The sequence below is a fragment of the Canis lupus genome, chromosome 9 (assembly GCF_003254725.2).
Source record: "Canis lupus dingo isolate Sandy chromosome 9, ASM325472v2, whole genome shotgun sequence".
In the NCBI taxonomy this organism is placed as follows: Eukaryota; Metazoa; Chordata; class Mammalia; order Carnivora; family Canidae; genus Canis; species Canis lupus.
Window position 1 is genome coordinate 52,760,549 of NC_064251.1, and position 26,421 is coordinate 52,786,969.

At 48.2% G+C, this 26,421-nt stretch overlaps 1 protein-coding gene across 9 annotated transcripts in view; it reads left to right on the forward strand.

Moving 5' to 3' along the window:
- Positions 1 to 26,421, forward strand: part of AK8 (adenylate kinase 8) — a 127,504-nt gene that overhangs the window by 34,581 nt on the left and 66,502 nt on the right. For 8 of the 9 annotated variants that reach the window (XM_025475611.3, XM_049114945.1, XM_049114947.1 and 5 more), the window contains 5 exons: positions 10,431 to 10,512; positions 11,035 to 11,106; positions 12,098 to 12,298; positions 15,590 to 15,721; positions 23,648 to 23,737. In XM_025475611.3, coding sequence (XP_025331396.1) covers positions 10,431 to 10,512; positions 11,035 to 11,106; positions 12,098 to 12,298; positions 15,590 to 15,721; positions 23,648 to 23,737 — 577 coding nt within the window. The remainder of the gene's footprint in view (positions 1 to 10,430; positions 10,513 to 11,034; positions 11,107 to 12,097; positions 12,299 to 15,589; positions 15,722 to 23,647; positions 23,738 to 26,421) is intronic. The other variant, XM_049114946.1, reaches the window with a different exon arrangement.

A 26,421-nucleotide genomic window follows, 5' to 3' on the forward strand; every position in this document is an offset into this window, starting at 1 on the left:
TATTTAATGAGATCATACAAGCAAGTGCACAGCACTGCACCTGGCTCTGAGGTCCACTTAGGCAGGGTGAAGACACTTTCCCATGTAAGTTGAGCGGGTGAAAACAGACTGTGTATGGGCAGTGGAGTCCCGTGTACTTCTGGGGTCAGTGCATGACCCGCTGGCACAGCATGCCATCGGAGTCATTACTCGAGTGAGTTCTGTAGCGTCCACACAGCCCACATGGATGAGAATTAGCAGCCTTTTAAATGTAGGGCCCAAGGGAACAAACCAATGAAATTTAAAAAGCAGCTGGAGTCTGTCTCTACTTCTGTCCATGTGCCTTGGTGTTTCTTTGATTCTATGAGCTTCCACTTGGGATGGAGTTCTAGCGGTCTGGAGGTGAGGACGAGCTCGGTAGGTGGCAGAGCATGAGGCCAAGCAGAAGCCAAGCACACAGAGCCCACTCCCCTTGAGGGCTTCTTTGGGTTGTTGGGCAGGGATCTCTGTGAGCGAGGCAGGAACTGGTCCCCTTGGTGCTCAGCTGGCTATCAGTGCTCTCCTCAACCGTGTTCTGTGTCCCAGCATCCCAAACCACGATGCTTAGAGCCCCGCCCAAGGGGAACCTGAGGGGGCACCACCCCTGTCTGCACCCAGGTCTCTGAGTTCTTGCCAGCTCTGCCAATCTCCAGCAGTCAGTTAGGTCTTCCTAGACCCCCACCAAATGCCTGGAGTGGAAACCAGAACCTGTCCGCCAAGATGTGTGGTTAGCCACATAGGATGTAAACAGGCATCGGCATCAGTGAGCTCAAAAAATATCACCTTGCCCCCCAACTCACCAGGCCTGTGGTCTTGCTGTAGTAGGAGGCAAGAGGAATAAAAAACAATGTCCGAGCACAGGCAGCAGAATCAGTCCATCAAGATAAAGATACAAATGACTGCCAGCACTTAGGGGCACATGGTAGGTTCCAGACCTGGTGCCAAGCTCTGAGGCATTTTCTGATGGGAGCCACACAACTGTCCCATGAAGGTGTCAACTAAGACTTATGGGCACCTACTGTGTGCCAAGACGCATTTGCAGTCATGTTGGGGATGAACCGGAACAAGGGAAGCAGTGCCCCCTTTCATGGGCATGTGGCTTAGTGCTACAGGTTGGGGGCTGAGTGCTGCAGGTGGGGGTGGGTGTCAGTGCTGCAGGTGGGAGGTCAGTGCTGCAGGTGGGGGACTGAGTGCTATAGATGGAGGGTCATTCCTGCAGGTGGGGGATCAGTGCTGCAGGTGGGGGGGGGGTCAATGCTGCAGGTGGAGGGCCTATGCTACCATCCTCCCTCTGGCTGCAAAGGAGGTTGCAGTGTCAGAAACCTTCCCTGTGGATCCAAAAGTGGGTGTGCATTACCTAAAGGAAAACAGACCTTCCAGAAGTCCATCACATTCAAAGTATCTGGCTGCACATCATCTCCCTCCCTGGGCTAAAGAAAGAGTGTCATAATCAGAAGCCAGACTTCAGTCTGGCAAATGCTGACCACACTCAAGTTCTCAGTCAAGGAGAAGGTCTGTGGCACTTGCTGCAAGAGGGTCCAGCACTGGGTGGGGTGGGGGATGTGCACTGCACACAAAATGCAAAATGATACTTTGTGTTGCCAGGATGACCTTTTTTTTTTTTTTTTTTTAGCTCATTTACTGTACTGAAGGCTCTCGGTTATTTGGTGAGAGAGGAGGGAATATTACGACAGGTTTTCAACCAGAACCTGAAGTTTAAAATGCACTTGGCAGGTTTCTGGAGTCTTTTCGTTTCTCCCCTTTTTAGGCACAGATTTATACTTCCCTGCCTGTAACGGGAGTCAGTATTTATAGTGGAAATGCTGGCAGAGCCAAGGAGCTTGAGTCTGGGCCGCAGAACCACCAGCTGTTTGTTTTACTTCTCTTCGCGGCGCCATCGGGCTGGCATTCATCACCCACCTTTCATCCTCTGACGGGAGGAACACAGGATTTTCTTACCATTGTTTTGACACTCTCAGGTTTATGGATGTCATGCACATCCTCTGAGGAGCATGGTTTTATTGATCAACAGCTCTGCGGAGGCCCGGGGCTGTGTGTTCCTCTAACACAGACACAGTTAGGATTGCAGGGCGTTGGAGGGGCGGTCTGGCCTCCACTCAGCAAACTTAAGGCATGCATCACGGTGAGGCAGGGCTCGGAGGGAGCTGGTGAGTACACCCTCAGGGATCCCTCATCTGAGGGTGTTTCTGGCCCCTCGCCTGAGGCCGTGGCTGGTTGGTTGGCCGGTTGGTATGATGTGGGGCCTGTGGGGCCCAGCTGTGTGCACACAGAGCAGCAGCACCGGGTGCTCTGTGGGTGGCAGGTGCATATGACGATCCGTCTCGCTGTAGTCGGGAGGAAAACCAGGTGATGGAATGCAGCACTGAGGCTGATGTTTGAGCAGCCATAACTTTGGAACCGGCAGAGAGTATTGAGAGGCCTGGTGACGCTGGAAACAGGGCTGAACTTGGAGCCACCAGCATGTTGCCTGGGGTGGGTGGAGCGCCCGTTCAGAGGTGGAACAGAGACCTGCTTCCTGAGAGCTGGAAATTCTGGCCAGGGGGGTAGAGGAGATGCTGGCAGCTCTTTATGCCCTCATTCCTAAGCTCTTAACTGCTTGGTTCCTCAGGGAGCTGCCCACTATGAGCAGCATGCTGTGTGCCGGAGGCTGGAACACACGCTGAGCACCTCCACTTCCCTGGCACCCTCACCTGCCAGACACGGTGCTAGCTGTTCATGTGCATTGTCGCGCCCAGCCCCAAACGCCAGCAAGGGCAGGCACTCGCTGCTATGCCTGTTTTGCAGACAGCAAGTAGTCACACAGCTGGTGGGTGGGGGTCCCGGGGTCCCCATCTGGCTTAATAGCATCAGTCAGTAGGATTTGAAAGACATGTGGAAAGTCACATGGGTGGTTTTTAGCTATAATCTGTAACATATTCACTACCTCCAACTTTGATTATTAACAGACTACCTATAACATTAACTGTACATCAGAATATTAGAATACAAGAGCAAGTATGTGTTTCTGTGGTATGCCTTGTATTTACTGAGACTTGGGGGCATTCACTACTATTGAGCCTGGTGAAAATTCTCATTCTCTGTAGACATAAAAGATGTTCTCACATTTTCCCTTGCACCAGTTGGTTAGGTTGGGCTTTTCCTGGAGTGGCTGAAGGGGGTCTAATCTCTGGAAGTAGAAGATTGTGGCCAGAGATGAGAGGAAGATGTGAGCAGTGGTCCCAGCCTCCTGGTGATGTCCGTAGGGCAGTGGGCCGAGGGAGAAGGCCCTGTTGACTGGGAGAGAAGGAATAAGTAAGGGTGGGAGGGTGCTTTCTCGAGGAAGTGACCCAATACATGGGGGACAGAAGGACAGAGGAGGCTGCACCCACTGGGAATGGGGTGGGAATCTGGAGGGACAGCTGCTCTTTGTGGAGGTGTGGCCCATTGTTGCACAGGGCACTGCCTGCCTTTTGGGACCTGGCGTCACAGCTTCGTAAAGTCATTCCTCTCGTGGATTCTGCCTTTCTAAGTCTTGTGGAAATGTGGCTGCCCTAACATCCCGATTGCTGGTAGGAGAGAGAAAGTAGTGGGTGTGTGTGTGTGTGTGTGTGTGTGTGTGAAGCACCTCCTTGGGGCCAGGTATTTGACCATCACGCTTGTTATCAATGACCTCATGCAGTCATTTCAGTGATTTTCTCGTGGGTGGTCTTACTGTTCCCACTGCACAGACAAAGGCAGTGAGACTCGGGGTGGGGTCATTGGTTACAGCCAAGATTTGCACCCAGCCACAGTGCCATCTATGGCCAGTGCTTTCCCTGCCCGGGGCCAGGATGGGCAGCGTGGGGGCCCCAGGGTGAGGGGAGAGCTCCAGTTTGAGGGGAGACAGGAACGAGGGCTGGCTGCCTTGGTTTGGGCCTGTGCCTGGCTCAGTGGACCTGACACAGGGAGGGAGGAGTGAGGTCTGAGGAGCCACTTGGGGTCTGTGGACGGGGGACACTGTGGCCTCTGAGGACGAGGCCAGGTGCTCAGCCAGCATCGGTCCCCAAACTCGGATGCAGCACTTGGCCCGTGGGCCGTACTTGGGAATTCCTCAGCGAGGGGTCGTTTTAATTGTCGATCAGACTAGGCTCCTTGTCAGCCCCTCCCTCAGACTGTTCCTGCTGCCCCAAGGGGGTCCCCCCTTCTTTCCCTGATTTCAGGGAAGCATTGTGTAGGAGAAGCAAGCTGCATAGTGGGAAGGAAATGATGTCACAGTGTTTGAAGAGCATCAGAGGCAGGCCTGTCGCTCATCCTATTGTTGCCTGTTTCTCCTGCATGATTATTAATAATGTGCCAGTCACTCTTGAAATGTATTGGGTAGGCCATGAATCTTAACAGTTCCTTGCTTATAAGTCACCTGGTCCATTCCTCTTGGTTCACAGAGAACATTCAGCACCTTGCCCAGGTCAAGGGGCCAGGTAGAAAGGAGCTGAGCGAGGCAGACTTGGGGCGGTGGGTGACAGTTCACCCCCCAGGTGCAGGCACTGACCTGTTAATATGGAAGCACAGTGTACCACACAGGGTGGTGGATAAACACCCCAACGAATTAATATCCAGATAGATGGGTGTGTGTGTGAATGAATGGATGGATCTTACCCAGCTGTAACAACATGATGACTGTTTACCCACCTGCTGAACTCTGACTGGCCCCTGTGGCTCCTGCCCATTTCCAGAGGAGCAAGCTGCCCAGGCAATGGCAAATGGCCCTGAGCACTCTGGAGCAGGTCCACTGTAGCTGAGGCCACTCACCAGACCCCCCTCGTTCTAATCCAAACTTGTCTTCTCCAAGTCCTCTTTAATTGGAAAGCTCTCCTCAGTTCCTATCTGGAATGCCAGTTATTCCTCTTTCCAAGAGACTGCCTTTCTAAATGAATCCTTTATATTAAGTTCTACAAACTTGGGCTGCCCTGCTGGCTTGGTCAGTGGAGCGTGCAACTCTTGATCTTGGGGTCATGGGTTCAAGCGCCACGTTGGGTGTAGAGATTACTTAACAATAAAATCTTTAAGAAAGGAACGCTTGGGTGGCTGTCAGTTGAGCATCTGACTCTTGATTTAGGCTTAGGTCGTAATCTCTGGGTCATGAGATTGAACCTCACATGAGGTTCCATGCTCAGTGGGGAGTCTGCTTGAGATTCTTTCTCTCTCCCTCTGCCTTTTCCCTGACTCGAGCTCTCATGTGCCCACTCTCTCTCTCTTCCAAATAAATAAGTAAATAAAACCTATAAAAATATTTTTTAAAAGTTCTATAAACTTAAATAGGATTCCTTCTTGCAAGTAGGTAGAGAAAAAGAGCCTAGTTCATCTTTCTCTTCTTTGTTGCTTGTTTTGTGGGTGTTTCCGTAGGGTCCTTTTTTTAAAAAAAAATATTTATTTATTCATGAGAGACACAAAGGGAGAGGCAGAAACATAGGCAGAGGGAGAAGCAGGCTTCCTGCAGGGAGTCTGATATGGGACTTGATCCTAGGACCCCAGGATCACGCCCTGAGCCTGATGCTCAACCACTGAGCCACCCAGGTGCCCCTGACTTAGGGTTCTTATTTAAATACCCCAACAGGTATGGGCTAGACTGTGGTTATTGCCCTACTTTTCAGGTAAGGAGAACAAGGCCAGAGGCTTTGAGGTGACCAGTTGGAAGTTACCCAATTGGTGATGGCACAGCGGATTCCAAAGCCCCTGCTTTTCACCAGCAGATAATCTGACACCCTAAAGGGCAAGTCCTATTTCTGAAGAGGTGGGAGCACACCACAGACATGCTATGAAATGTTAGGGAGGAATGTTGTTGGATTCCCCACGTCATTCATTTCCAACCAGAGCCACTGTGTCTGAACCTGAGAATGAGACATTACCCCAGGAAGTGTGTTGTCTCCGCAGGGGGCTATCTTGGTGTCATCCCAGCCTTGGAGATGGGACAGGATTGGTCCATCTGTGGACAGAACAGGGTGGTCTTCAGACTGGGTTTTCCTCTGCAGAGCAGTTTCGGGGGGGCACCAATGACATTTAACGTGAATTTGACTTGAAAATATATCTGTATATTTTTAGCTATTCGGGAACATTCCTATCTATGTGTGCCAAATTTTAACAGTTAAAAGCTTGCTAGGCTTTTAACCTGCAAACCTAGGAATACCGACTGTCCTGGATCTGCATGTGTGTATGGAGTGCCACACTTGTGTCGCTGATGAGCAAGAGTGGGGCTCAGCACAGTTGGTTTTTGAGAGGAGTCACTCAGCGTGCTCAGCCTGTTCTGAGCATGTGCGTTACTGCCAGGGTGTGCGCAGAAGGCCAAGTAGAGCCCAGGGCACACCCTGTTGGTGGCAGAGCCCGTGCGTAGGAGCAAGTTAAGAAACAGCCCCTTCCCATCATGGCCCTGGCCCGATCCTATTTACTGATTTATGACTTCTTGCCTTGCCAGAATTTACAGCCATTAACTTCCTCTCAACCAAAACTGCAGTTTCTCCTTGAAAGTAGAGTCCATTCTGCAACTGGGTAGTTGCATAGCACCTCTATAAATGCAAGAGCTCTGGGAAGGATGATCTTTTTTGAGCGCTAAGCCTGGTGCTTCCATCCTAAGGATTCTGCTATACTCATATACTTGAGTGTGGTCAGGAATCCCAGCAGGTGTTACATATTGTTTGAGGTTAGTTAAACTTTGAAATAAAAATTCTTGTAGGTCATCTTTCAGATGAGTTGGATACGAAGGCATCCTAAGATTATATGGTAGGCTACGGTGTCCAGGGCTTGTATAAGCCAAAGGAACTGATACTGGGGCAATCTGATGTCAACTTTTGGGTATAAAAAGAGCCTCCTTGTTCTCACAGATCACCTTTACAACACATCAGTTTGCCAAATCGACCTTTTCAGTTGCATTTCTTTCTGGCTGGTAATCTCTCTCTTCTTTTTTCCTTTCTTTTATATGTTGGGAAATCACAGAGCACTTCATTAGAAAGAAGAGAGATGGCTGGTGGGTCTGGGTGCGTCTCATGATACTTCCCCTGGTTCAGACTTGAGCTGAGTGGATCTGATTCACCAAGTCCAAATCTTCAGCCTCAGATCACCCCCTCAGGACTGTGAGCAATCAGCATTCAGCTCCAGGGAACGTCTGCTGTGGAGCTTCCCGCATCTGCAGTTGGAGCTGGGAACCAGGGAAGGGGCATCCCAGGGGAAGCACCCCCTACTCTGGTCTTCAGAAGAGAGGGGAGGAGACCAGGAGCAATGCATCAGAAAGGCAGAGGACCCAGAGGGCAAGAGTTTTACTGCGTGAAGCTGCTAATTGTGCTTTAATAATAGTCAGGAGGGCAGGAAAGGCCAGTGTTCACACAGAGCAGGACAGCCCGCTCCGCGTCGGGCCGTGCTCTTCTGGGCCTCGCCAAGTTCCCTAGGCTGGCTGGCTGCGTTCTTTCCCTTTTTTTCATCTGTGACATCTGCTCGGTGCTTGTCCCTCCTGTGATCCCGTACCCCTCGCAGCTGTGCAGAACTCCAGCTCTGCCCTGGTGCGTGGAGTGCCCTGAGCATACGGCCTTTTTGATGTGTGATAAAACAGAACCAAGCCACGGGGGTATGGCGAGCGAAGGCATCAGAATATCAATTAACTTGCTCTGAACAAAGCTACGGCTCCAGAGTGGAATAGACATTTCACTGAAGTGTCAGGAAGATGGATAATGTATTCTAATTAGGGATTGACTGATACCTCCGCATCCAGCCACTCCTGGTAGTCAGACCCATGAACCTAACGAGTGTCCCATCATGGCACTGGCTGGGTGCTATTTACTGATTTATGACTCCTTGCTTTGGCAGATTTTGCAGCCATTAACTTGCTCCCAACCAACACTGTCGTTTCCCCTGGAAAGAGCCGTCCATTCTGCCACTGGGTAGTTGCACAGGGTAGTTGCACAGCACCTCTGTAAATGCAAGAGTTCTGGGAAGGAGGATCTTTTCCGAGCACAAAGCCTGGTACCTCCACCTTAAGGATGCCCCAGGACCTATGCTGCCTGCTGCAGTGGCCTTGGTTACTACCCTCCCTTCCCAGGAGAACTGGCTTGGGCCCATGTGGAGATGAGGGGTCTCCATGGCTGCCTTTCCCACCAAGCAGGAGGCTGTACTAATGGGGCATGAGTGCTGCCCTAAGGGGTCCCTTAGGGACCTTACTGCCTGGGTGATCATACATCCCCTTGAGTCTGAAAGAGCAACCCTGGAGAGCCAGTGGCCTGGGATTCACTTCAGAACACCCCCTCCCTTGCCTCTTTTGAAAATTTCACATCCACACCAGAATGACGCACCAGTGGGGCTAGGCTAATTAGGGAGATGTTCCTCATTTTGCTGCACTTTTCCTGTGTAATTGGAAGGCCCGCTTTCTCCAGCGAGAAGTCGGTGGGAGCTGTTCCCCTGAATAGTTCTAAAAGCTTTGGACCACATACTGATACAGCTGCAATTTATGGGCAAGATTATAATGATTGCTCCTTAATGCAATATTAAAAGCAGAGGTCTTTTCTTGGTGCTGAGTGGAGATGGAGTTCCAACCTTCTTTCAGCTTCAAAAAAGGAACTCGAAATAATCCCTAGTCCCTATACTAGAAGAAGCAATTGGTGAGCTCCCAGCCCCTCCCTCCAAATAGAGAAAAAATAAGGGGGTCTGAACATAGCTAAAGTTCAGAAAATTTTGGTTGGGCTTCCAGAGCTGCGAGCGGGAGCTCTCAGATGCCTTGCCTCCCAGCTCCTCTGGTGGTGAGCACATCTGTAGGTGTTTGCTCTTCTTAAGAGCAACAGCCCAGCTCTAGGCTGGCTATAACAAGGACTTGAGGGAGCAAAAGGCTGTTAAGAATTTTTTTTGCACTTTTGCTTCATTAGTTCTAGAAACCAAGGTTCCGTAGGCTGCGCGTTTTCCTGCATAATTTAAGAAATTAATGAAAGCATGCCTGATTTTTCCAACACTCTTTACTCTGTAAATTTGTTTAGTCTTTTTTTTTTTTTAACTGTCAGTGGAGGACGTTGGAACCTAAATATTTTAATATTGAAGAAATGCAGGCCCTTTTCTGGTTAGTTCCTTTTTTAGGAATACAGGTGTTCTATAAATTAGATGTTCCGGGTTTTAAATGAGCTTGAATCTGAGTTCATCCCTATAGGTCCATTGTCTGACCTTAAAGCAACCAAGTTCTCCCAATGACTCCAGGGAAAGGTCTATGGTGAGGGAACCAGTGTCAGAAACTGCAGCTTCTGGGATGGTCACCCAACTGCCTTGCAGCAGAGGGAAGGCCTGAAACAGCTGCTTTATTTCACCTTCCAGAGCTCACTTTACCTAATAATCTGGACATCAAATATAAACCATTAAAAAGTGTGTGTGTGTAACTCCAGACTCCTGGGACTTGAAAGGACTTTAGAAATTGTTTGATGTGAACTTTGCTGAGGGATATAAAAAAAAAATCAACTTACACAAATGGGAAGGGAAGATACTGATGTTGTGAAAGTGTCAGTTCTTCATACATTGATACATTTAATGTCATTCCAAAATTTTAGCAGAATTTCTAATTTTGAACTTGCTTGGCAGAATTTCTAGTTTGAACTTGCAAAATATTTTTGCTGCCTACTTGGAAGAACAAATTTTTAAAAATTTTTTAAACTATTATTTTAAAAGATTTTACTTGGGAGCAAGAGAGAGCACACAAGTGGGGGGAGGGGCAGAGGGAGAGGGAGAAGCAGATTCCCCACTGAACATGGAGCTGATGTGGGACTCGATCCCAGGACCCTGGGATCATGACCTGAGTCTAAGGCAGAAGCTTAACCAACTGAACCACCCAGGCACCCCAAGCCCAGGTCTCTTAAAGCTCCAAGTTTTGGTGCCTCTTCTTAAGAGAGTAGGGTTTTGTTTTGACTCAATTGGTTCCTCCTCCCAGGATCCCCCATCCAAGAAACTCTCTTTATGAAATAATCCACGAGATGGAAAAAGCCATATGCACATAACTGTTAATCACAGCATTATTTATGATCACAAGAATTATTAGCAGTTGAAATGTTCCATCATGGGGTGTGGCTAAGTGACTGTGGCATGCTCACTGGTAGGACATTGTATAGACACTGAAAACAATGGCAATGCAGAGGCGTGCCGATATGAGAAAGTGTTTTGGTAGCCATAATGTGTGATGGAAAAAATCAGGACATAAAATATGTATGTCGTGATTCTAGTCATAAATATAAGACTCAGAAGGGGATGTAACAATAGGAATATACTTGTTAAGTTCTGATGTGGCTGTCAGAAACATTTACTTTTTTTGTCCTTAAAGTTCTAGTTTTTCTATAAAGCTATATTGCTCCTTTTAGAATTCCAAAAAAAAAAGAATCTAAAAAATAAATGTAGATAAGCACCTTTCCAAATTCTCTGTCTAGGGCTGGATTCTGGATGGCATCCCTGCAACTCGGGAGCAGGCCCTGATGATCCAGACCATCGGGATCACCCCCAGACATGTCAGTGAGTAGCTTGCGAAGGGCCCTCCCACCAGAGCTGCAGTCCCCAGACCCCAGGAGTGAGGACCCTGCTCTGTGTTGCTGGTTCCCGGTGCCCACTCTCAGCCCCATACCATCCAAGACCCAGCAGGAAAGAGGAGGACAGCACAGTTGAATTTTTCACAAAGCTAAAGGCCTTCAGGGATTGCTCTTAGAGAAAGGGGGTTTTGCTTTGGCCCTGGTGGTTCCTTGTTGCAGGAATCCCATTTCTGAGAAACTCTCTTTAGGAAATAATCCAAAATATGGCAAGAACATTCTGCACAAGAGCATTACAGTGAAAATTGTTAGATGAGATGTTCAAGTGTGGGCTGTCTGCTGTCCTGAGACTGAAGATCTCTCGGAGGGATTCTCAGGGGTGGGGGTGGGTGTTGTGTTAGTGTTGTTACCCAGCAAGAGAGACATAAGACAAGCTATTGGCCCATGAGATCCAAATGTTTGGGACCTGCTACCTGACATGTCAGTTGTGCTGTTGTCCTTCTCCATCCAGTTGCTCTGAGCGCTCCAGACACTGTCCTGATTGAGAGAAACCTGGGGAAGAGAATCGACCCTCAAACAGGAGGTATGACATCTCCACCTCTACCCCTGCTCCATGGAGTTTCAGAGGCGATCTGTGATTGATGATTATCCAAGGAGCAGTCCCAACCACCATCTATGGAGCCCTTCTCCACTCGGGGCACCAGCAGAGGGCCACATGGGGGCCGCGTAGGCGAGCACAGGCTCAGATGCTGCAGGCTGGACTCGGAGCGGGAGGTCACTTGGGATATGATGAACCCCAGCAGAGCAGGAGTTGAGGCCCCAGCGGCTGAAAGGAGGAGCCCTGTTAGTGTGGAGATGGGTTTCAGCTCCCAAAGACCAGGCAGTTCAGCAGGGGCCCGGAGCCCTTGACCTCTGGCCTGAGGCTTTGGCAGCAGACAGACCAGGGTTCATAGACCCTGGCCTCACCCCTTTCCATCTGTGTGATGTGGGATGAGCTGCCCAACGTTGCCAAGACTCAGTTTTCTTTCCTGTACGTGGGTGAGATCTACCTTGTGATCTGATTGCCATGAGGACAAGCGTGTGCAGGATGCCCGGGGGGGTGAGCACTCAGGAGCCACAGCCACGCTTCCTGGTGCCAAAAATCCTCATCTGTTTGTTACTATTATTATTATTATTATTATTATTATTATTATTATTATAGGATTTATTTATTTGAGAGAGAGAGAAAGAGAGCACAAGTGGGAGGGGCAGAGGGAGAAAGAATCCTGAGCAGACTCTGCTGAGCTCAGGGCCCAACGCAAGGCCTGATGCCATGACCCTGAGATCACAACCTGAGTGGAAAGCAAGAGTTGGTTGCTCAACTGACAGAGCCACCCAGGCACCCCCTCATCCTTTTGTTATTGTTAATAGAGACATAGGAGCAGCACCAGACCAAAGTGTATCCTGCACAGTTTGGGGTGAATGAATATGCCTAGGATTCACACAGGCTGTGGATTTCACACCGGCCAGATGCAGTGCTGGCCTTGGCAACCCCTGGGTGGGTGAGTCTAACCCTGTACGTCTCCCCCTTGCAGAGATTTATCACACCACCTTTGACTGGCCCCCCGAATCTGAAATTCAGAACCGGCTGGTGGTGCCGGGGGGCATCTCAGAGCTGGAGACAGCACAGAAACTGCTGGAGTATCACAGGAACATCATCAGGATCCTCCCGGCTTACCCCAAAATCCTGAAAGTCATCAATGCCGACCAGCCATGTGTGGACGTCTTCTACCAGGGTAAACACAGATGGCAGTGGGTCCCGCATGCACTTCGACCCTCCTCATCCCAGTGTCACTTAATATGGCAGTGATGCCAGTGACCAGGCTGTGTCTGAGACCCTGGGAATCAAGTCACGGATGGCCCAGGTTCCCTGCTCGGAGACCCTGGGTGAGGTTCTGTACTCTGGTGAGAGGAGTGTGGGAGCAAGTTTTACCTTGGGGGTGAGGGAGAAGGAAGAGAAAATTTATAAAAATTAAAATACAAACGTATGAACAGAACCCACTCCACCACAAAAAAATATCACCCAAACCTGCAATGCAACTTGGGGGTCATGATTCCATTTAAAGCAAGGTTAAGGGCAGCCCCCGTGGCCCAGGGGTTTAGTGCCTCCTTCAGCCCAGGTGTGATCCTGGAGACCCAGGATTGAGTCCCACGTCGGGCTCCCTGCATGGAGCCTGCTTCTCCCTCTGCCTGTGTCTCTGCCTCCCTCTCTCTGTGTCTGTCATGAATAAATAAATAAAATCTTCTAAAAAAATAAAAATAAAATAAAGCAAGGGTAAGCAGCCCCACGCCTGGTACTGCACTGTTGTTAGAGCAGTAGCAAAGGCTCACAGAAAGTGGCTGGAGCAGGTGCATGTGTGTGTGGGAGGTGGGATGGGGTGGGGAGCCAGGAGCCTCGTGTTTAAATCTCATCTCCACTACACATCAGCTGTGCAGTCTCTGGCAACTCTTTTACCCCTCTGGGCCTCAATTTTGTCATCCCTAAAATGGGAACAAAAATCATGTCTTCCTCCCAGACTTGGGTGAGGATTACATGGGGATTCTGCAGATCACGTATCCACAGCCATGAGTCTGGCAGCTGGTGCAGAGGAATGCTCATAAGTGTCAGGCATCATTGCTATTGGGACTCCACATCCTGTCCAGAAAGGCCAAGGAAAGTTAGAATGATGAGATCCCAGGGCAACCGAATTATAATTTGTAATTGTCTCTACATCAAATTATCCCCTCCTATGCAATGCCAGGTAAATGACACAATAAAAATGCCAGCATGGGTATCTAAGATACTTGATGGTTAACAACAGCCCTTTTTGGTATATTGTCTCAAATCTTTTTAAGAAAAGTTGTGTTGTGGTGGGGAGATGCTTCTGAGCCCCCAGCCCCCACCTGCTGGTGGACTTCACTTTCCTGAGAGCCCAAGGTTGGCACAGCTCAGTCACCTGGTGGGGGGATGTCTAGCAGACATCTCTATGTTGAAACAAGCCAGGCTGTGGATACCCTACAGTTTTCCAGTGATTTTGCATCTCGGAAGGGTCTTTAGTAGCAAACGCTGCGCTCTGAAGATAAACAACCACAACATTTATCTTATGGCATGATTCTGAATTTACACATTAATTACCTCCAAATTACTTAATTAAATTTAAAAGTTCATATGATCATTCATAAAGAATTCATGCCTGGAATTGTAAATAAAAATGTGAGTGTCTGCATATTAATTATTATTAATTAATAATGCAGACAGATAAATTGAAAATTGGAATGCAAAATTCTCTCTGTGTTGTTTTTTTAATCTCTCTGCAGTGCATCCAGCAACCACATATTTTTAAAAAGAATAATTAGATGTTGAGACTGTCTGGGGGATCATTACTTCTAATTAACTTAGTTATTTACTGTAAATTAAGCATCATTTGTAAGCAGGCTGCTTTGCCTGTAGTGTTTGTGCATTTCAGATGTGCTGGATCATGGCAGTTCTGAGGATGGAGGGGTTTGCTTGTATGGCTTCCTCCAGCTTATTCTCAGGGGCAGAAAATGTTACCCAGGCAGCAGGTTCATAAGAGCCCTCCCAGCCCTGCCAGCTCTCTGTAAAACGGAGCAAGAATAATACATCTCTCGTGGGAATGTGCACCAACCGAGTAAGAGCATGTCCTCAGAGTATTTTGCCTAGCGGTTCCCACGAGCTGGTGTGTATGATATTACGATGACAATGATGAATAACGCAACCTTTAAGATAGTCGATTAACTTACCTGTACCTTTAGTTCTAAAAACGAGGGGAATTGCAATATTTGTAATGATCCTTCCAATTTAAAAAAATCCTACAAAGATTTGAAAGGTCAAAATTCATACAGTGAACAGCACAGGGCTTCTCATTTGCCCCCCATTCCCACCCTGGGGACATTTGGCAACGTCTGGAGAGATTTGTTGTCACAACTTGGAGTTGTGCTACTGGCACCTGGTGGATATGCCCAAAATATTGCGAGGGCGAGGTTGGCAAACCCTGCAGCACCTGTCTCTTGATTCAGGGGCACTAGGTCCCTGAAGGTGGCATGGTGGCTCAGCCCCTTACTGGGGCAGAACCCACTGAAGGCAGGACAGCCATTAGAGGGCCATGCATGGCTGACCTTGTGCAAGATGCTCTGGGTCCCTGGCAGGAGGTGAGGCTGGGGAGGGAGCCCCTGTTTTGATGTCAGCCACTGGAGAGCTGGCGCCGGCTCCTGGCCTCAGCAGGTTCCAAGTGGCTGCCTGTAACAGCCTCCTCAACTGCTCTCAGTGCATCCTCCGTGCTCAGGTCAGGGGGACCTGGTTTGATGTTGTCATCTAGTGCCCTCCATGGTGCAGTTGCCTCAGTGTTGGGGACACTGGCCCCATGTCCCTACTTCCTTGTTCATCAAATGCCAGGGCATGCCATGGGCCAGGCAAGCAGCTGAATCTGCCTACTCCTGGGATCTATTTGATCACTGCCTCTTTGGAGACTCCCAACAAAGTTGGTGTCACTGGAGCACAGCTGAAATTATTCTCTACCAATTCCTGAGTCCTTTAGAAGTCCCCATGTGCAAGGCCTGATGCATTTATCAATCAAAGTCTACATCTGACACTGGGAGACTGGCCTGGTCCTGGGCTTCATTCAGGCTGGAGGCTCAGCCCAGATTCAGTTTGGAAACATCCCAACCTATCAAGTATGTGTCCTGTGTCCTGGGACCAGGATGCCAGTTCACCCCAGCAGCACACCCAGCCTCCCTTCAACCAGGAGGGAAAGGCAGGTGTCCTAGAGGAACTGTAGGGTGGACAGGCTCAGAGAGTGGCTTCTGTGGATCCACTGCCCCCTCCATCTTCATGCCCAGGCCTGAAGCAGAAATCTTTCCCCTTCCCTGTAGCCTCACCCCGTGGCCACTAGCAGCCACACGGAGGGTTTCCTGGAGCTGTAAATGAGAGAAAGAATCCCTGCTGTTCAAAGAGCCCGCATACCGGTTCTGTAAGCCAGTTTCCTTTCTTTATGATCTGAGTTTACTATCCTCATATCCTCTCTTTCCAGCTCTGACCTATGTCCAAACCAACCATCGATCAAATGCCCCATTCACCCCACGGGTGCTGCTTTTCGGGCCCATGGGCAGTGGGAAGAGTCTGCAGGCTGCCCTCCTGGCCCAGAAGTACGGCCTCGTCAACGGTGAGTGCCCTGGCCATGCTGTTTCCAGAGCCTTCTCCCGCCCACTGCCTTCCTGAGCTTTCTGGCCTTATGAGGGTGGTGAGGAGCAAAATCGCTTCTCTTTCTCGCTCTCTGCTGTCAACAGCCTTCAGATATTCCATCTTTACAGGGATGGCTTTTGTTCCTCACAAAGAATATGGCCAATAAAAGCATTAACCAATAAAAAGGTGTCCGCAGCCCCAAGAGCCAGCACATTTTCCAGTCATTGTTCGTTCTAGCCTTCGAAGCAGTGGCTATTTTGTGCTTTGCACCACGGGCACTTCCTCCAGCCCCCGTGGCCTCCCTGGAAGCCACAGCCCTTGTATAATCTGGAGCTGCTGTTGATTTATTTTCTCCAGTCCCATTTGGCTCCCCGAACCCAGGTCAATGTTTTCACAGGCAAACAGTTTCTGAACCAGACATAGACTTCTTGCTTGTGTAGTTTCAATAAATATTTTACCAGGAGGAGAGAAAAGATTGAAATCAGTTTCTCCAGGCCTGTCCTGAGGTGGTCCCAGGCAGTCTCAGGAGCCAGCCGCCTTCAGGAAGATGAAGCCAGAAAGGAGGAAGAGTCAGAGCAGACACACAGGGCGGCTGCAGGGAGCACAAGAACTGCTGTCACCATGTCACCACCGACATAACTTCCAGTGAATGCTCCACAAGCCTGAGTTACCTCTGGTTATGAAGAAAAAAAGATCCCTGCACCCCAAATATAAAAATATGCATATAATATACCTCCAAATTCTGCAGATACACCATACAAATATATGCATGTACAAACATGCACAGATATATATGTACCACCCTAGAAGGATCAGGCTTTGAAAGAAAAATGCTTTTCAGATGGGCCTCCTCCAATATAAAATCCGAGAGCGATGGACAGACTAGTCAGGAATCAGTAACAAAAATCGTACCCATGAAATAAAGCTAGGGAAGTGAACAATTATTCTGATTAGTAAAGAAAAATAGTCTCACTAATAGTCTTGTAAAAATACTAAATAGTAGGACTCTGATTCGATTAGTATGGAGAAATAATCTCAAGGCCTCAGGATGAAAAATGCTTTTGCTTGTATGGATGGTTTGTTGTTGTTGTTGATTAACTGCATTATTTAGGTAATTCCTTCTTTTGGTTTTACCTCTTGAAGTTTTATAAGGCAGACTTTGCAGCTCTGGTAGTGGCTCCTGTGGGAGGAGTGAGCCCCAGACTGCTTGTGGCTGCACCCACATGTTTATGGAGGGGGCTGTGGCACCAAGGGCAGGAAGTCTGGCCATAGGAGGAGCAGGAGTGGAGGGCGCCCCTAAAAGCCTCCACACAATACCTTAACACAGCACACGGCCTTATTTTAGTCACAATCACTGTGTTGTGTTTTGTTCATACAAGCAGTCATTCAAGAAAAGCATTTTTAAGTTTATGTTGTTTTCTGAGTACCAGTCACGAGAAATGAAATTATATGCCTAGATTTCTTCCAGAAATGAAAATAAGAAAGCTCAACATGGTTTCTGCTTTATAGCTGAAGAGCCACTGGGGGGCTTTTTTTTCCCCGGTAGTTGAGCTCAGAAAGTTCATAGTGGGGTGCCTGGGTGGTTCAGTGGGTGAAGCGTCGCCTTCAGCTCAGGTCATGATTCCAGGGTCCGGGGATGGATCCCCATGTTGGGCTCCCTGCTCAGCCCTTCTCCCTGGCTTGTGCTCTCTCTCTCTCAAATAAATAAATAAAATCTTTAAAAAAAAAAAAAAGAAAGAAACTTCACATTTCTCAAATGCATTCTTGATAAGTACAAGAAATCACTAGAATTCAGTACACCGACCTGTGGGACCTCCAGTTGGCAGAGCCAAGCATGGCGCTGTTCACAGTGGTTTCTCTGCAGAGGCCTGTCTGTACCCAGAGCTTCCAGGACTGCCTGCTCCCCCATGGCCACTCCCTGGTTTGGCTCTCATCTCCCCATTTATGCATCATTCAGTTGTGGGAAAACAGCTCCAAATAAGCAAGCACCCCAATATTCACACCAACAAGACTGATTAGAAGATTTGTTTACAATTGGTGAGAATATAAAAAGGCACAACTTTTTGAAAGACAAAGGCACCATTGGTTGACTGTGAACCCTGCAAATCCTCAGGCCCAGTGGATGTCACTCTGTGGATTTTTTTTTAAAAGATTGAGGGGATCCCTGGGTGGCTCAGTGGTTTGGCACCTGCCTTCCGCCCACGGCGTGATCCTGGAGTCCCGGGATCAAGTCCTGCATCAGGCTCCCTGCATGGAGCCTGCTTCTCCCTCTGCCTGAGTCTCTACCTCTCTCTCTCTCTCTCTCTCTCTCTCTCTGTGTGTGTGTCTCATGAATAAGTTAATAAAATCTTTTAAAAAAAATAAAAGATTGATAGATTGATTCATGAGAGAGAGAGAGGCAGAGACACAGGCAGAGGGAGAAGCAGGCTTCCTGCAGGGAGCCCGATGCGGGACTCGATCCTGGGACCACAACCTGAGCCAAAGGCAGACACTCAACCACTGAGCTGCCCAGGCATCCCTCACTCTGTGGATTTTATTCTACTGACACTCAGACCCTGAACAAGAGAGTGCATCATGAAAGTAGAGGCAACCCGAACTCAGTTAATAAGAGGCACAGTTAAGTAAGCTGTGAGAACCCCGTATACTAGAGCAAATTAGTGCTAGTATGTAATTATTACTCAAAATGAGGAGGCAGCTATTAAAAAGAGACCTGCAAAGTGACTCGATGTCCGTGATCTCTTGTTTAATGAGGGAGGAGGTAGAGAGCTAGTCATTCAACAGTGTTCAGGGGATGATCTCATTTTTGTTTAAAAAGTGTGTTCATGTACACTCAGAGAACATCTGAAGGAACATCCACACATCAAACTGGCTGTCCCTGTACAGTGGCATATTATACAATTTGGATTTTTTTTTTTGCTATGAGCATGAATTTTCTAACCAGAGACAACCATGAAAGTTTTATTAAAATAACATAATCATAGGGGCAGCTGGCTGGCCCACTTGGTAGTGCATGTGACTCTTGATCTCAGAGTTGTGAGTTTGAGCCCCACATTAGGTGTAGAGATTACTTAAAAAAATTTTTTTAAATTAAAATAAAAAATACATATAATCATCCCCATTGAGTGACTGCTATACACAGTAGAGGGAAGGTGTAGAAAGAATCAGAGAGAAACATAAGGATCCAGGTACACGGCTGGGCTGGGGCAGGGGGTGTGAACAAGGTAAGATGAGCTTATCCAACATAGTTCCAGGTCTGACTGTTCAGAGCCTTGGTGCTGGGAGCTGTTAGGAGAGAGGAGGCGGTTACATTGTTTTTTTCATAGGACATTGTGAAGTGAGGTTGTTGTAGGCAGGAGTGTTAAACCACCCTTTCCCAATATAAGCCCTGAACACTACACATTTTCCTCTAAATACCTCTTTAGCTGCATCTCACAAAATTTTAATGTGTTGTGTTTTATCATTCAGCTCAAAATATTTTCTTATCTGCCTTGTGGTTTCTTGTTTTTTTTTTTTTTTTTTTTAGATGTATTTATTTATTAGAGAGAGAGCATGCACAAGCCGGGCGGGGGACAGAGGGAAAGAGAATCTCAAGCAGACTCGACCCTGAGCGCAGAGCCTGACTCGGGGCTCGATCTCATGACCCTGCTAAATTTCCAAATTGTTTGAGAATTTTCTAGATTTGGGGGAAGAGTATTGATTTCTAATTCTACTGTGCTCAGAGAACATACCTTATATGATTTCAGTCCTTTGAAATTTATTGTTACTTTTTTATGGCTCAGCATAAAGAACATGTATTCTGGCATTGGTGGACATAATGCTACACACATGTCAGTTAGGGTAAAATGTTTGATGCTGTTCAGATCTTCTGCGTCCTTCGTGATTTCTCACTACTATTATCTCAGTTACCAAGACATTAAAATCTCCAGCTCTGATTGTGGGTGAGTCTACTGCTCTGCCAGCCTCTGCTGTATGTCATTTGAAGCAGTGTTCCTGGGAGCACAGACACTGAGGACTGCTGTGTCTTCTTGATGAAATGACCCCTTTCTCATTAGGAAATGGTCCGCTGTCTCTCCAGAAAGACTCTTCCGGGAAGTGTACTTTGTCTGATAGTAACGGAGCCCCTCCAGCTCTCCTGTGATTGGTGTCTGTATGGGATATATTCTGTCCTCTTTCTTTTTAGATGATCTGTGTCTTAGATCCTAAGTATGTGTCTTGTACCCAACATACAATTGGGTCTCGCTTTCTTAAAATCCAGTCTGGGCATTTTCTGCCTTTTCATGAAAGTCTTTAGTACATCTCCATTTTGAGTAGTTTTTAGTAGGTTTCAAGCCTACCATCCCGGTTTTTTGTCTTCTGTCCCCTCATCTTTATTTCTCCTTTCCGGCCAACTGTTGGATTAACTAAATGTCATTTAGTAATGCATTTCATTTCCCCCATTGCCTTTTAAGCTGTGTCTTTCTGCTTTGTTCTGTTAGTAGCTGCTCTAGGGGTCATATGGCATCATTTATTTCTCACAGTGTGCCCTGACTTAATACTGTAATAGGAGGACCCACAACAGGCGTCTTTCCATTTCCCTCACTCTCTCCCAAGTGCTATCTTCGGTCATACATTTCATTTCTTTTTTTTCATACATTTCATTTCTCTATGTGCTATCAACTCTGCAGTATATTGTAATTATTTTTGCCTTAGTCATTTGGTTCTTTTTAAAGATTTTATTTATTTATTTATTCATGAAAGACACACAGAGAGAGAGGCAACTCGGGTAGAGGGAGAAGCAGGCTTCTCACAGGGAGCCCAATGTGGGACTCAACCGCGGGACCCAGGGTCACGCCCTGAGCTGAAGGCAGACACTCAACTGCTCAACCGCTGAGCCACCCAGGTGTCCCAGTCATTTGGTTTTTTAAGTGAAGTGCAGGGGAAAGGCTCTGTTATGTACCCACACACATCAACACTTGTTTGTTTGGATCTACATTTCCATCTGTACCGTACTCTTTCTGCTTAAAGAACTTCCTTTAACATTTCTTGTTGTGCAGGTCTGCTGGCAACAAATTCTGCTTTCATCTGTCTGAAAATGTCTTTATTCCACCTCCATTCTTGAAGGACGCTTCTGCTGCACATAAAAATCTATGTTGACAGGTGTTTTCCTCGTAGCACTTTAAACATGTCATCCCATTGTCTTACAGCTTGCGTTGCTTCTGATGAGAATTCAGAGATTATTTTTATCCTTGTTCCCCTACATATAAAGCATCTCCCCCACCCAGCTGCTTTCAATATTTTCTCTTTGTCTTTAGTTTTCAGAAATTTAACTCTGAAGTTGTATCAAGGTGGGGTTTACTTTGTGTTTATTCTGCTTGGGTCTCAGAGATTCTCGGATCTGTGTATTGATATTTTTCATCATGTTTTGAAATGTTTTTCTTCAGTTTTTGAAATTCTCTTGCCATTATTTCCTCAAATATTTTTTCTGCCTCTCTGTCCCTCCTCCCCCACCTCTCTCCATCCCTCCTCCCCCTTCCTCCCCTCCTCCCTCTCCCTCCCTCCCTCTCTCCCTCTCTCCCCACTTCTCTCTCCCTCTTTCCTTCCTTCTCCTTCTCCCTCCTTTCTGCAACTCTGATTACACATATGTGAGATTAGCCAATACTGTCCATCAAGTCACTAAGGGTCTATTCTTTCTTTCCAGGACTCCCTTTACCTTCTCTTTGTTTCAGTTTGGATACTTTCTCTGTACTGTTTTCTTGTCTCCAGATTCACAGATTGCAGCCTATCCAATGATGTTTTCCATTTAAGATAGTATATTTTCCAGTTCTAGAATTTGCATCTGGTTCCCATTTCTCTGCTGAGATTCCCCAACTGTTCACTCATTTTGACTATCTTTTCTTTAACAGTTTTAAATATATTTATAATAGCTGTTGTATTATTCTCACGTACTTGCTCTGACATCCATATCATCTCTTGATCTGATTCTGTAGCCTGTTTTCTCTCTTTATAGGAGTCACACTTTCCTGATTGATTGGGTGATTGATTGATTTTTGCATCTCAAGTAGTTTTTTATTATATACTAGACATTGTGGATCTCACATGGCTGGGAATCTGGATTGTGTGGTTCTGCTTTAAGAATACTGAGTTAAGAGTTGAGGTCTAACAGGCAGTTACTTTGCTGCAAGATCAGCTTGATGCAGGGAGCCTGACTTTTAGTGTTTATTTAGGTGGGACCAGAGTATATGTCCTCTCTCAGGTTTATGTGCCCGCATACCCAGAGTCTCTGCTGACTGGGCACCTGGCACCACCTCTCACTCTGGCTGTCAGAGTGCCAGTGTCTCCCTGCACTGTGTGCCTCTCCCTTAGCTCACAGTTTCCTGGTAGCTTTATCTCTGCCAGGCCTGGGGGAAGGGGATCTCACCCACCATGTGCATGTGCACAGCTTTGCATTGACCAAAGACCCCAGGGAGTCCCCATGAGGATTTCTGAAACCACTTCTCTGCACAACTCCCTTCTCTCCATCACCTTGTTCCCCAAATACCAGCTCTCAATCCAGTCTTTATTTCCTGAGTTTGGCTCTCCTTATCCTGTGCTGTGCTGTGGTTGGAAAAGTGCTTATAGATGGAAATCTATAAGGCACTTTGGGTGCCTCCCTACTCTCAAGGGTCACAGCCCAATGCTGTCAGTGTTCCAATGCCTGAAGAGAGTTGTTTCACATATTTTGGTCAGTTTTATGGGTTTTTATGACAGAAGGTACATATAACATCTCTTGCTCCTTCCTGTCCAGAGCTGGAAGCTAAGTGTGGGTTTGATGTCACACAGACCTGGGTTTGAATCCCAGATTGGCCACTTCGTTGTTCTGTGACCTGGGACAGGTGGTCCACCTCTTTGCACACTGAGCACGGTGGTAGGCATGTGGAAAGATCTCGTCACTATCAGCTTTCATCATCACCCATGTTCCCTTAGTGAGTTGCACTGCTATGATCACTGCTGTCCTTCAAACAGTGAGTGAAGCACAACGTCCCTGAGGGATAAGTCTTTGGTGATGGTTATTGTCTTAAACATTTACCTTTTCCACTTACTTTTAGGAGTGGTTTTTGGTTTCTTTAATATATGAAGAAAACCCCTTGGTCTTAAAGTGAAGACTAGCAAGACTGTGTAGTTAATCCCTCATGAAAACATAGCCAAACCTTCCATCTTAGGCTCCTAGGGGCTCATAGCCAAGGACAGTGTGGCTTGGATTTGTTCAGGGCTTGCTAACTCACCAGCACCTGTGTGGTGGCCATGGCTGGGGTCTGGAGACATGATGGAGCTCATGATAGAATGGCTCCTGCCTGCACGGGCCATACATCTGAAGAGGGTTAGTAGCTACTGACCAGGCAACCCCAGCAAGCTGCCTTAGTTATGAACATGTCCATCCCTCATGTAAACATAGATGGTATCCCATGGAAGCGCCTGGGCCACAGCAAGGACTGTGAAACCGTCCGGCCTCTTCTGTGCAACAACCGGGTGGACACAAGCAACAGGCAAACAGGCGGCTCCCCTGTCCCACCCCCCCAACCCCAGGCATCATTCCTCAGCCCTGGCCAGAGCTGTTGTCGGGGTTCTGGGCCTGAGCGAGGCCTTGCAGGTGCTCCTCTGGTGGCACATCTCATCAGTGTCCTCCTTGCACTGTCCATTTTTAATCCATTCTCTACCAAATGCATTCCTTTTCATTCTGCACTTTCCTCCTCAGCTTCTTTTCTATTCCCCAGGTCCTTTTTGATATTTGCTTTCACTTGGACACACACCCACACTCAGAAAAACCCTTTTATATTTTTTTCAGTGACCTTTTTTTTCCCTCCAGCAGGCAGCACTAGCGCTTCTTTTTTTCTGGTTCCTCCTTCTGTTTAAAATTTAATGGGTGTCTTTCTGTTCCTCTCTCCCCCAGTCCACTGTGGGCAACTGTTAAAAGAGGCTGTAGCAGGCGAGTCAAAATTCGGCGAGCTCATCCAGCCCTATTTTCAGAAGGAGATGGCAGGTAGGCCACACGGTCCTCAACTGCCACAGCCTTGCAGGCTAGGGGGGCAGAGGGCTCTATACGGGGGTCACCAAGCACCAGGGGGTGGGGCTCAGCCTGGAAACTGTGGCTGGGAAATGGAAATGGGGCTTTCCTGTCAACAGAGGCTCTGCATTTGCTCCCCAGCAGGGCCCCTTGGCTTCCAGCCCCGTCCTGAGCTGGGAGGGGGTGGGGTGTTGATAGGAGGTGTTATTCCTGGAGATTTGGCATGTTTCTGTTTCTCGAGAGTATATGCTTTTCATAACTGATAACATTTAAATTGAGAGCCATGAGAGGCCATGGAGCTGCCCACATCCTTCATATTGGGCATACAAAAATACTGTGGGTAAATATTCTGATTTAATCAAAGTCCAAACCCAGAAGGTTCAGACAGCTTTCCAGATATAAGAGATGACTGGCCATTGGTCCTCAGGGGTTTTGAGCAGGGAGGCTGGGCCACACCTTCTTTCCAGCCCCCTCTGTGATCTACCATCTGAAAGTGTTCTCTGTCAACCCCCAGGAGGGGTGCCTTTGAGATCATTCTAGTTCAATTTCCTGAGCCCATAAATGAGGCTCGGAGAAGGGGCCAAGCTGCTGAGGCTGCACAGCCAGTTCACATCTGAGCTCCTCTGGATCAGGTGTTTCCTCCCCGGGGCAGTGCATTCCACACTCCCACATCCTCCTTCCCTCACCAAGTGCTATAGCTCCTCTGGACATCACTAAGTCTGATGTGATAGTGTCTTGTGAAGAAAACCCAGAACAAAAGCACCCTCTGTAGAGAGGGTACGTGCCTTGACCAGGACACCCTCTTGGCAGAGCGCTCCTTATCTTCTCCTTCCATCTTCTGGATGGAGCAAGTTGAGGGACACACATGAGAACAGGCAGCTTGCTCCTGAGCCATCAGCCGAGGCCCCCTGGGACCATGTCCTGGCTTGGTTCTCCCAAGCCCCCTTTAAGATGCTCCAGGCCCCCAGGGTGAGGTTCAGGGGAGGTGGGGTCAGATCCTTTGGACACAGTGATCTGTGTAGAAGGCGACACGCGAGTCTATTCATTCCTCCATCACTGGGGTATTAAGTGCCATGGAAGCAGGAAGCTCCAGGGTGAGCTTTGGTGCCTCCCTGTCTGGTTCAGATCTCAGAGCCGCTCCCATGAGCTGCTCAGCCCTGGTCAGAGCCCGAGGCCTCTCAGTGGTGAGATGTGGACGGGAGTCCCCAGGTCGCAGGGTTCCCGTGGGGACAGGACATGGCGTGTGTACCCGGTGGCCGGCAGGCATGCAGTGGGGGAGTCTTGGGGCCTGCAGCAGGCCGGCATGGTGCCTGAGCTCACTGAGCAGTCTCCCTCCCGTAATGCCCCTCTGCAGGCATGGGTGTGGGTGCCGCTCGTTCTTAGCATCCTGAAGAACGTTTGTGGAGTAAGTGGGTGAATGTAATAAGTTCACAGATTTATACCATTCTAAATTTTGCTGCAAATTAGTCCCCTGCCTGGACTGGAGGGCAGTTTAACTCCCCACTAACTAGCAAGTGGTGGTTTGGAGAGAAGGACCGTGACCCACCAGATAAGGCTGCACTCATGATCGGCAGATCTTGGGCAAGGAGCTCTGATGCTTCTTGCAACTTTTCTGTCCTTTTGACTTTTTCTTTTCTTTCCAAATAAAGGGTTACCAAAAGTCAGCATTTAGGTGGTTTCCAAATTTGCAGTCCCTCAAAAACACTGTATCGGGTCCCCCTTATACCTGCACAGGCTTGCGAACACCCCTGATGTGGGAGGGTGGGTCGTGCCCAGGTCAAGAGAGAGCTGTCGTGCTGGCTGGTGTCCTCTTCTGTGTCCCCGCCATCTCTCCGCATACAGCTGACTGACTTGTTTACTGTTGCTGCTGAAACAAGCTTAGTGGTTTCAAAGAACAGCCATTTGTTTCCTGGCAGCTCTGGAGGTCAGAGGTCCGGGACCTGAGCTGTGGGTTCCAGGTATGGCTGTGCTCCCTCTGGAGGCTCTGGAGAGAGTCTGCTTCGTCACCCACTCTGGTTCCCAGATGCCCTTCCTCTGTCCCCACAATCAGCACTGGAGTACCTTCAAATCCCTCGCTCCCCGACCGCTGGGGTAATAAACCCTGGGGTCTTTCCAGTGGTGGGCAAGAGGCAGATTGGGTTTTGCCTTGGGTTTTTTGGTGACTACAAAGGAGACGGGGGGCACGGGTCCCTGTAAGGCTGGGCTCTGCTCTCCATTGTCTCCTCTGCACCCTGTTGTTTACTTGGCTTTGCAGCTCTGTGCTTCTGTACTTCCTATAGAATTAAAGACACAACAGCAGCCATTACTGTATCTTCCTAACAGAAGCAATAAATTCTGTCATTTCACTAATCCCGATCTCGCAGAGATAACAAAGAGTGCATTTACATTCATAGCCACTATCAGGGTCTCATTATGGGCCGTAGGGAAGCTGCTGAGACAGCCCCAGTGCTGGGCCCACACAGGAGGAACACCAGAGCCACCCAAGTCTGGCGGGGGCCCCACTTTGCCACCAGCTGAAACAGGAAGAAAATGTAAATGATGCTAACCAAACTCGGTTTTGAAGGGAAGGTCAGACTGAGCACAGAGGCTCTTGCTTAGCCCACCACGGCCTTGCTTATCTGTGAATCACTGGGGTTGGCAGATCCCCCACCTGGGCCTCA